The sequence below is a fragment of the Gymnogyps californianus genome, chromosome 1 (assembly GCF_018139145.2).
Source record: "Gymnogyps californianus isolate 813 chromosome 1, ASM1813914v2, whole genome shotgun sequence".
Lineage (NCBI taxonomy): Eukaryota > Metazoa > Chordata > Aves > Accipitriformes > Cathartidae > Gymnogyps > Gymnogyps californianus.
In genome coordinates, this window is record NC_059471.1 from 174463444 (window position 1) to 174475777 (window position 12334).

Consider the following 12334-nt stretch of genomic DNA (forward strand, 5'->3'; position numbering starts at 1 on the left):
AGGATACAAATGGGGGCAGAAAGTCTAGGGGTGTTTGCCTTGCAAGCAGAGCACTTAACCAGCCTTGGGAGACTTCTGTTGAGTTCACTTCTCCATAGGATTCATACCCACATCTTCTAGGAGTTTGCCTGAGTGGCTATGTATCAATCTAAGCACCTAAATTTGTACTCTTAACTGTTAGGTCACCCTATGCTGCAAAGAACTTAAGGGCTAGAAAGGATAAGACTGTGGGCTATGGCTTCCTGCCTTCAGTAGCTAAGACAGTCTGGATCATTCCGCCAGAATTATTTATTATTTTCATGTTGTGGAAACAGCATTATTGGAATCTCTTTAAAACCCAGTCAGAGAAAGAAGGTGAGGTGAGGAAGGTGGCTTTTAAAAGCACTGACAACTCATCTGTGGTGGCTAATTCCAAATTCTGTACCTATCAGACAAGGCAGAGAAGCAAATTTAATCTAGCAAAGAAATCCATATTAAAAAAAACCTGAATACCTTATTTTTTCCTTCAAGAATAGTGTTTTCCAAAGTCACCTCTGTTTCCTGCACATGTACTTTAACTCTGTACTGGGTAATGATTCCATTTGGTTGTCGTGGCTTCCTCCAAACAATTTTTATATACGTGGCTTCCACTTCTGCTAGATGTAAATCTGATACAGCACCTGGGACTAAATATTCAAGAAGAAGCTTGATTTAATTAAACGTCTGTGATTATTACAAGCTTTTTCAGCACTGCATGCAATGTACAGTAGGCATTTAATAAAATTTCACATCCTTATCTTTTGAGTTGCTCCCATGCAGGTACAGAGTTACTTCACATGTTTTCTTAGCAAACAAGTTACAGTTCTAAAAATATGCACACAGTTTTTTGACATATACGACCTATGTATGAATATGGTCAGATCCTCAGATGATGTAAATCAGGATAGCTCCACTGAAGTCAGTGCATTGGAAGCAAGCAGGCCTTTGCTAGCTTCCTATATGGAATCTTAAGTATATTGAAAATGAAAGCTTAATTCTAAATTCATCAAAACCATACAAGAATGAAGTAAAAAGCTGAACAAAAATAATGAATGTGATACATCTTGTTAATTTCCCTTTTATAACAGGTTTTGGTTCGATTTCTTCTTTAACTATGCAGTAATAACAATACTGTACTTTACGTAGGACTGCCAGAGATCAGGTACATTTATATTCAATAGAATGATATTCAGATTTAATATGAAAAATAATTTTTTCCTAATATACCTCAGAAAAAGACAAACTTGAAATTACTTGCATAATGAAGATTTGTAGATTTGGTATTAAAATGAGACATTCTATATCACTCAAAAAAACCCCAAAATAAAAAACACCAAAATCCCCTTTGGCTTCTGACAGTGAGTTTAGACAGAAGATGAGCATGACTGTACTGAGACAGGCCATCTCTGGAAATTGTCTCTGAGAGCTGACAAAAGCAGATACTTCAGGAAAGAATATGATAAATAAGGATAGGCATTCCTCCTGTTGTTACACCTTGACAGCAAGCATTGCAGCAATCACTGATTGAGATTTTCTAAATTTGTGCTGTGTGGCATAGACATAACACAGAAATAATCATCTTGAAACTGCCTGCTTATTACACACTGATTCTTAATTTTTTCTGCTTGCATTCTCAGATGCAGACCAATAATCCTGCACAATCTCACAAACACGTAAGATAAAACTGCATTTCTATACAGGAAAGGACTCTCACCTGGTGAGTCGACTATTGGGAGCCAAAACTCCCAAATGACAGAGTAGATGGCTCAGGGGCAGAACCAACCACTTGACTGCCCCAGGACAAGATCTCGATGTTGGGTCTGCCTCAGAGCTATGGTCCCTGGTAAAGGTGGCTCCATTAGAGACTGGTATGGGGCCTTGGATTTGGTGAAAATTAGTCAAACGAGAGGTTTAATAAGAAACGTTGGGGCTGAACGAACCAGCCGTGGGGAATCCTGCGCCGTTCTTTCTTTTCCACTTGCTGCCATCTAATGGGTAACGGAGGGACCTGCAACTTAATTACCGTATCTAAAAATAATCTACTTTCATTCAGGCAGAAACTACATTTCTTTCACAATCTCTGAGGGCTTCTGATAGCAAGTAAACTTAGTGACAGTGTATGAACTCGACAAAAATGGAGAAATAAATCAACATAATAAATTTTCAGCTAATTTCTTTCATTAGCTTTTTATCCCTCTCTTGTAACAAACACTTTTGTAACATACCCATTCTTTCCTTTGCAAAGTACCTAAAAGGCTCTGAAGGGAAAACTGAAACCAGTTATCATGTACAGCCCATTTACTTCACTTGTCTATGCTTACTTACCATCTGCAGGAGTGAAAACTGTGAGGTTAGTCTTTGGCCCCACCCCAGCACTTGTCTCAGCACCGATGTACACATCATATGTTGTAAACGGCACAAGGTTACTAAACACAAACTTATGATCTTTTGTGCTGTTATCCAGAATATGACCTGGAATGAAAAATGCAGAGATTCTAGCTCAAAAATAAATTCTATTCTAAATTCAAATTCTAGCTCAAAAATAAAAACAGTCCACAGCCACTTTCCAGGATGATGAACGATGAAAAGCCAAATTTGTTTGTGAAAAAGCTAATTTGGCATCAACTTCATTGGAAATAATACTGAATGTCTGGGGAAAAAAAACCAACCAAACAAAAAAGCCACCTCGAGAAGGTACGGGTTTTAAGAAGAAGGGATTTTTTTTTTATTTATGAATTTTTATTGCTTTTCCTGTGTGGTCCTGTAAAAACATTAGTATACAGCTCATTAACTTCTTACTTAACTACAGGCAGTTATATAATTTCTTTATATATACATGTCTGAGTTAAAAAAATTACAAAAACATCAAAACAGACTCATACAGTTGATTGTATACTACATGGGAATGAAAATCCTCCAGAAATCTTTAAACAGAAAGAGAAAAGAGTAAAGGTAAGATACAGAATGATTTGGATATATAAGCACCCTAATTCAGCTGTGAGCTTAGCCTGTCATCTCTCTGAAAGAGTGAGGAAAGTTGGTTTCCTCCACTCTTAAGAATATCTAATGCGAATTTAATTGCGTACCTTTCCTCATGATGGACAGACTTTTCCCTTAAAAGTAATCTAAAAACTATTAAAAAGTCTAATAGTAAAAAGGATACATAGCACTGCTTTCAAATATTCATTCTTGATTGGCAGGGACACTAAGAATGCAAGTGTAAGGAAATAATCACAAAAAAGAAAAAGAAACAAAAACATTAATTCAGACTTACCAGATGGTCCATACAGCTCAACTCTGTAACTAAACTTTCCTGTTACTATGGTTGGTGGGTCCCACATCACTGAGAAAGACTTTGCTGTAATGTTGCTCTTGGCAAAATTTTGTGGTGGATCTTCTGGAACTTAAACAATATTGGAAAAAGTCTTTGAACATAAAATAATTTATATTAGGATTTCCAAGAACCACATATCAGACAATTCATTTAAAACATAAACATTAAATATTCTGAAGGGAAGCTACATTAAAAGCACATCTCATTAAAATGACTTAGTTTTATTTCATTTCTTTTTTAAGGTAATGCTCGCAAAAGGTACCAAGAGAGCTGGTAGTATGCAAATAATCCTTAAAAGACAAAGGTGGCAGGGATTCTACCAAGTTTAGCATGGACTTCATCATGATATAGATTACATACAGAAGATGCTCAAATATGATTGTGAGGCTCAGCAATACAGAACTCATATTGGGTGCATTTTTCTTCCTTGAACAGGTTCTTTCTTCATATCAACAATACTTCATATTAAAGATTTCTAACAGCACTAACGATACATATTACTATCCAAAAAGGTAAACCTGGAATCAATTAAGCTTGCAAAAACATTGCATACTTGAGTAGTTTTCTATTTTCATGAAACTATTCACATAAATTAAATGAATCCAATACTCAAGTGATTATGGAATCCGATCCCTGTCCTTTCTAAAGTATACCTTACTGCATTGATAAGTTAATGAGAGATTACTATTGAGATTAAAATCTGAATCCAAAGACAACTAAAGGAGGTGGAATTTTTTACATCCATATAAACAAACCCGATTTTCAAAAATGCTGCATAGGCAAATAAACTCATGGGAACAGCTTGATATAAATTTCTACGAAAATCAGGTCTTGATATGTCATGTGTGAGATTTAAGCAATATGGAGATATACACTGATCCTGTAAACAAATATGCAAGTTAACTAACATACTACTCTTAAAAAGTACTATTGTCTTTTGTCAAAACTAATGTACAAATGACAAAAATCCTGTCATTCCTAAAAGATATGCTATAGATTGGTCAGTAGTGACTACTTAATCATTCTTAGTTACGCAAATTGCATCAGCTACAATTGCATATAATTCTGAAGTATCATCTTAAGAGTCCACTTCTTTTTTTCCAAGGTTTAAATCTTTTTCTCTTTGTGGAAGTATCCTCTCCTTGACAGCCATCCCAGCAAAGGAAATACTCGCATGCTGAGTATTCAAAAAACATTTATAATGAAGCATTTTAAAATACTTTAAAGAAGTAGCCTCTTTTTCAAAAATCAAAGCAAGAAAAATGCCATCTTTGTTAGGAACACAGGAGAGCTTCAGCATGGCTCAGAAAATTCTGGTTGGAGGGGTCAGAAATAATTTTCAGCATTTTAAAATGGAACATCAATGAGCTATACAGTAGGGACATATATCACCTTCATCTGTGTGACAAAATGGGCATGACAACAACTCTGTGTCATGCTCCTGTGTGAGCAGGAAAGTGATATTTGAAATAAATGCGCTCTCCATCCTCCTGCTATCACAAACTATAATCCATCAACTCCTCTCCCTCAAACCTATTCTCAGACACTCCAGTGGAGGACTGAAATGTGAGGTTTTGGCCATACGAGAAATTGGTAACTTGGAGGGGGTGGCTAGTGTGACACTAAACAGATTCGTGTAAGAACCAAGACATTTGGAGAAGGGACGTGGATTTCAGTCATTACAGAGAGACTGGATGATGGTGCTTGATACTGGAGGGGGAACCTGTTACAATAATTGCAAAGCAACACTCCTAAATCATTATTTTACTATATAGGCTATATAGATAAATACGAACTTTAGCATGTAAAAACATCTTTCCTACTGAAGCAAATGAAAGGTAAGAAAATAAAAATAATGAGGCAAAACGTCTATTAACTCATAATGCCTTCCTAACAAATCACCAACCAACTCTACGGCCAGCCTCCAAACCGGGTCCTTGGCACACAGGCATGGAGGACTGACAGAAGAGCACTTTGACAAGCACCTGAATGCTCATAAGGTGAAGATCTAATAGAGGTGGATCCAGAAGCTTGGGTGTACCAGTGTGCTGCTAAGAAGGACGTACTGAGGCTTGGGCCATGAGGGCTGACTGTGCCTGTGGCCCTGTGCACACCACACATCCACCCACACTGACCAGTAAGCCAACCTCCCTTTTCCCAGACCATACTTTAATGGATGAACCCTGGCTGTACAGGCACCCGGTACACAAGGACTGAAGATGTTATCTTTCAGACAGCTGACATCTTTCTATGTATTTGGCAGAACTAAACCCCATTGCATAAGCTTTTCATCACTTTCCAGGGTTTTCTTATTATCAGTGCACCTATCCTAGGATGTTAACAGGGTGAAAAATAAACTGGAAATTAGCCCTGAGATCATTAGAACAGAAACTATCCAAAACTTCATTAACCCTAGACAGAACAGCAAACTAAGGATATTTTAATTCTAGCAAAGCAATTCAACTGAACAGTGCTAGGAGGGAATTAAATTTCTTTTCATCTGAACAGTGCTATGAATTCTGGATGTATGAAAGGGGAACCCAGTAACATCAAACTGTATCAGGCAAAAGAATGATGTACTAGCAAACAGAAAGCCAGAATAACATTCCTCTAGAACACCTTTTTGGTATGGCTCTATTAATAATGTCGCCCACTACCGAAGCCATTATAAAACTTCTGCTCCAGGACAACCTTTGTTTCCAATTCTAACTTCCCAGTGCATTGCATGTAATCCAAAATCAACTTTCCTATGGTTTAAAGATTTCTTCAGCACTGAACAACTTTCTGCAATAGGTCCAGATTGAGGAACCATGGGACAGGAGTTTTCTTTATACTGCTTATTTTTCCACAAAGGCAAAGAAGCTTTAAGTGCATTGCTATGTACACAATACACATATTTTTTGAATACTATGGCTGACACCTTTTCCCTTCATCTGTATTTTCAGTTCTCCTTCCATTGTGCCATTAATTGCAGTTCTTAAATTATCCTCAGTTTTTCATAAAATTTGATCTGTCCTGAGCATATTTTGGTATTTTTGACTTTTAATAATAACTGAACTCCCACTCACTGTACGTTATTAGATACATTAATAGTTACATACACTTTCAGTTGATTCCATCAGGTAAAATCAAGTAATCATGTAAATACAAGAGCTTGATACAGATAAAGACAGTTTCAGACTGAAGTATCTTGCAACATAACTTCAAACTGATATTTTTAAGTTTTCATATAAATCTGAGAACTTTATTTCCGTTTGAAAGCAGTATATACCTGATTCTGGTGTCCGGACAATTGCACTGTCAATGTAGCCTGCTTCAGTGGTAACTGCAGAGACTTCAAACAGATAGGTGGTATATGGCCTGAGGTTAGTTATAACAAAACTAATTGGTTCATTCCAAACAGAGCTCATTTGACTCAGGGCCTCTGTACTTGGTGTAACTGTAGTCCGTGAAGGAACTGTGGATTTGCCAAAAGTAGTTGAAGGAGTGGTAGTACTCCACAAAAATGATTCACTGTTATCCTATCAAGACAAAATATGAAACATGATAAGCTGCATCTGTAACCTATAATTGTAAATATATGTAGATCACAGAAGGCAGACCACCTTTGAAATAAAATTACCCTAAATTGGTTCTCCTTTTTATACTTCAATCTCCAAATTTAGGTTATCAATTCATGAGTTGACATTGCTAGTACATCTTGTTAGTGACAGTATTCTAGTTTGCTGCCTTACCCCAAAAGATCTCAAATCTGACTGAACAGAAGCAACTCTCTAAGATTCATTTGATTATTCTCAGATTCCATTTTCAGCATTCAGTCTCCCTCTTAAAAAAAAAAGTCCCCTAGTGAGGTCCTTCTACATCCCATGTATGTTATATGTATGTATGTGTTTATACATATATAGCATACGTATATCCATATGTCATGGACAAGACCAGACAGGAGTTTCCTAATCCATACTGTCAGGAGACACCTCTGAAAAACTGCTAGACATTACAGTAACTAATGCTTATGATTCAGTAGGTGGCAGTCTCCCTTCTCAGTGCTGAATTAAATCAGCCTGATGTTGGGAACCTTCACAACGCCCAAGATGACCTTCCAAATAAAATCTGAAATCAAAGTTCTGATAATTTTTGTCATTTAAAACTGCACTTTTCATTAAAGTACTAAGCCTAGCATTGGGGGGGGGGGGAAGGAAAAAAAAGTTAGGTAACTTGACATCTAGGTAATCACAACACTGCTCAGAATAAAGTGGAAAAGGAGAATAAATACTGGAAAAGAGAATTTTCTTCAAGAAATTCTGAAAGGTATATATTGGTTACAGGTCTGAATCCAATGAATAGTCAAAATTCAGAAACTTTTCAATGAATGCTTATTTTAAGAACAACTCAGACTACGAACATTTTTTAAAAAATCACTCTGCTAATCATGGGTCTTTATTTTTATATGAAAAGTATTTAAATAATGTTGAAATGTGATGCACAGAATAAATCATACATTTAAAATATAAAAAGCATTATCATCCTACATATAAAAATAAGATATTAACATTACTATACGTCTGCACTGACCAAAAAACCCCCACCAATTCTTGCTTTTTCTAACTGAATGCTGTATAAAACAGAAATCAAAAAATTGAAAGCTGAAAAAATTCAAAATTATCTATTTCATTATTTTCTGTTACAAGGATGCCAAATTGAACCTTTCTTAACATTTTTACTTTGATTACACTGGGCTTTTCAAGGAAAAGCATTCCATTTAAACTATTTTGACAGAAAGTCAACCATTATATTCTGCCTTGGGCCTAAGTCTGTAAAGTATTTGGGATTGTTCTGAAAAGGAAGCCTCCAAATTTTTTATGTCTCAAAATTCAAATGTAAAACTATATTCTGTGGCTTGAGTTTATTTCTAATTTAAAAGGTTTATAGCACTTACATTACATTCTGGTAACCTCCCAGACAGAAGGTCCTCTACTTTAACCAAGACATCTTTCACTACAATTCCACTTCTTGCATGTTTCACACTAATCTTGAAACTAGTTATCTTTCCATTTGGTTGCCGAGGGAGAAACCAGATCAGATTTACAGCTGAATAATTTAAGGCTTCAACTGTGAGATTCACTACTTTACCTGGAGCTTGAAAACAAAACAAACGAAAGCAGTGAGACATACTTTTCTTCTCAGCACTGGAAAAAAAAAAAAAAAAATCCCATTTTTTTTTGTAATGCCACTTCTAGCTTCCAAACCCTGAAGCAAATAAATAACAACCATTTACAAACACATGTAAAGTAGCTGATATGCAACCAGCTCTTTTCCAATCTAGTTTAAGTGAGAAATATAATTATTTCAGTCTCATAATAATATAGTAATTGGTTTGGTCAACTTAAGAATATTCTTCCTAGAAGCAACTCATCTGCTGTATCAGGAGTAGCAAATTTTTGCCCAGTTTTGTTTGTTTAAGAGCATATGACAGCACTGGGTGTTTTATTTCACTTTACCTGTGTCATCTTTTCAGCTGGATATAGATTTTTGGTAGCTTTAAATAGCTCAATTTATTATTTGAAATTATTATTTGAATATTCACTATTACTGCAGAAATGGTGTTCTTTGTATCAGTGACAGTTTCCGGGGCCTTTTGTCAGAGCATCTGTATTAATCACAGCACAAAGGAATGGGATGCAGCATCTAAACAAGATTTTACATGCTATCTGAACTCTCCTGTGAATTAGAGCACTGTGGCTCTCTCTTAGTCCTGTCTGCATGGCACGGTCAGCAGCAGTTCCTGCAATAGCTAGCCTTAGTACTAAGGAGAAGAGGGTTATGCTGCCTTAAAAATATACATCTGTCCACAACTACAGATCTTCCACAGATGAACCGAAACAGCTCCTCCAAGCCTTATATTTAGCTCTTGCTTAGGCCCTGCTGAATCTTTTGCAGACCTTTCACCTCCTTCCCCCTCCTCCCAGACTACAGCCTTTATATTTAAATACTTATATCTTCTGGCTAACTTTCCTACTTTAAGCTGCACCTCTTCATGTTGATCAAGATGTTGGGCTTTCTTTAACCATCAAAGCAAGAGTTAAAAAAAAGTTGAGAAGGTAAAAGTATAAATGTAGTCTCAGTGACACTTAAACCTAGAATTTGAAGAAACCTTCCAATTACATTTATAATAGGGGATTCTAGCTTTAATAAAAATGCAAGCAGAAATGCATCAAAAAGTAAAAAGCTAATGTTCTCATATGGAGAAATGCTAGCGTTGTTCTCTGTCAAACATGAGTAAATAAAGCTCATGGAAATATGGCTTTCTACCAGCAGTAACGTACAAAGAATAGTGAAGAATTGTGATTTTGCATAGCTCCATGTGGCAAGTTTACTATCCCTTCTCGTATTTGGTTTCATAAGTCATTGCATTATCTCAGAAATCTCATGCAGAGTAATGATTTCCTGCCATTAACTGAGATGTGGCACTCTGCAGTTTGCACAGCTACAGAAACCAACCAGGATTCCTAAACACAGAGGGACGGTCACCACCATGGCAGCACAAATTCTATATTCCACTGAGACTGGTTCACCCTAGCATAACTGGCCTGGTGCCAGCTTTTCAGCCAAGGCACAACTGCTTGTGGAGCACGAGCAAGACTACAAACAGTAAATTAATAAAGATTATGCAAGTTCAGACTATAATTATAATTTTCTAATCTTCAAAACTATCAAGTCAAATTTTCATTTCAGCCATGTGTTATTTTTTCTTTTTTTTTTCTTTAGAATTAAGAAGTAAAAACTTAGCAAAATACATTCTGTGCTGGGCTTCTTAGAGAAGGCACTCGACTCCAGCACTAAACAAATTTGGCTTGACATAAGTAGGTAATGCCAGAGCTGATCCCACAACAAAGTCTGCCTCCTACTACTGCTGCAGGCAACAGCAGATGGGTCGACTTGATAGGTAGCTCTGCTCTCCTGTGACCTTGCTTTCTGGAAGCAGCCTACCTAGAAAGTGGCATAGGAAAACCCCAGCAGAAACAGACTTTGCATATAAGAAAGCCCCATATGTGCACACTCTAAATGCTGTTACAAGCAAATAGGACAAAATGCACCTTTTCCACTGAGTGAGAGAGTAAGAAAAGAATTAGGATTTTGTTCTAAATGCATCAGGATTTGTTCAAGTATAAAATGTGCCATGGATACTTTATTTGAAGAAATTAGAGCAGCTTTAATTAAAATAATTAGCAGCTTTATTAAAATTACCACTTTCTGCAGTCTGAAAAAGTAAAGGATCGCTAAATACTCCAACACCAGCACTGTTCTCAGCAGCAACCTACAGGAAAAAAAAAAAAAGCCACATTAGAGAATCTATAGGCTATATAGTTTCAGGGACTATGAAAATCTTAAGGATACACAGAGATTCACCTTCTAGCTTTTAAACTATAAATATATAAATGAATATGTCTTTTACAGCTGTATTGTTTAATTTATACTCAACATTTAAATGTGAAAAAATAAAATGGAAAAATTATGAAACAGTGTAAGAAACTGAGAAAACCACGTGTGAATATCCACACTTCAAAAGTGCTGAGTCCCTATTTTATGCTAAAATCAACAGCAAGAATAACATCAGTAACACTCCTTTTCCTTACCACAATTCACTTAAACCAGCTTCCCCATTCCTATTTTACTTGTACTATCACTTAAAAGAGTAAAAAGGAAAATAGGTTCTCTCTTATTTCTTGAACTCCTGAAGGATAGCAAGAGTAGGTTAACCTCCCTCAGAGCAGAAACCCAAGGAGAGCATGTCTTTTGGGAGAAAGACAACAGCTCAGGAGACTGTGGATGCACTTTATGGTGGATGTGCCTCAATGCTCACAATCATACCAGAGCCTTCCCACGGAAGGGCAGTACATTGAGACTTTGGTAGAATTTATAGAGATAAACACAACAACGATGCTATTTGCTCTACAATATAGGACTTACTGACAACTCGACTCAGTGATGGGCCATGGCATGCAATACTTACAAAGAAAGAGGAATGAAGTCTGACTCCTTATTTTGAAAAGAAGTGACAGAGACAACAAAAGGTAAAACACGAGCAAAATTCCAACAGTGATGGTGAGAGGTGTGTGAAAGAAGCAGCAAAGCAAAAAGCTCTCCAGCAAGGTTGAAGTTGGCAGAGTCATTCCCTCCCCACTAGTGTCAGGTAACAAAGGTATGGCAGTGGTACTGAGGGAGCTGACAGTGCAGACTGTGGGGAAAGCGGGGTGAGAAGGGGCAGATGTGCAAAACTATGTGTGGATCATAGTAGAAGTGACAGACAGCACGTAGGCAGTAAGGAAGGGCAAAGAGAGTGGAAGAAGCCAGCAGGTCAGAAAGGAAAACCGTTCTAATCACTTCTCAGGACTAAACTGTGCATCTTTCAGAAGACTGTAAAGCTATTTAAACAAAAGCACTAAGCCACAGCACACAAACTACAGCAAAGAAATACGAGGTAACATGGAAGACTTAATCTAGGATGTAAAGGGACGCACATGCCTACGACCACTTCCCAATGCAGTGCATGCTCTGCTTGATGAAGAAGAATCTGTATCACTGGCCAGCTCCTTCCTAAGCCATACAAACACCCCCTCCCCATGCATGCACACCTCATGACTCCAGCCAACCCTACCTGCTTCTGTGTCACAGAGAGAATGACTTGAAACATCCTTAAGCATTGATGAATTCTACAGTAATTGCAATAGCTGAGGAAATTACCTGGAGATCTTCAGGGGGTTGACAGGCAATTAGAAAATTCTGACAGTATTAAAATTACATTATATAAATCTACAAGTATGGCCTCACCTGAACACTGATTTTTTTGTTATCTCATCTCAAAGTAGGTATTGCAGAAAGGGTCCAGAAAGGAAAACTAGCATTAAGACAGACATGGAAACTCCGATTTCATATGTGTAGTTTCAAGAGAACTCAAAGTTACTACGACATAAGTATGCAAAA

General features: G+C 36.9%; 1 protein-coding gene across 1 annotated transcript in view; it reads right to left on the reverse strand.

Annotated features, from left to right (window-relative positions):
* Positions 1-12334, reverse strand: part of PTPRQ (protein tyrosine phosphatase receptor type Q) — a 111723-nt gene that overhangs the window by 95356 nt on the left and 4033 nt on the right. Inside the window, exons 4-9 of the mRNA XM_050902422.1 lie at positions 10598-10667; positions 8289-8488; positions 6624-6873; positions 3293-3421; positions 2344-2490; positions 493-665 (exon numbers count right to left, since the gene is read on the reverse strand). Coding sequence (XP_050758379.1) covers positions 493-665; positions 2344-2490; positions 3293-3421; positions 6624-6873; positions 8289-8488; positions 10598-10667 — 969 coding nt within the window. The remainder of the gene's footprint in view (positions 1-492; positions 666-2343; positions 2491-3292; positions 3422-6623; positions 6874-8288; positions 8489-10597; positions 10668-12334) is intronic.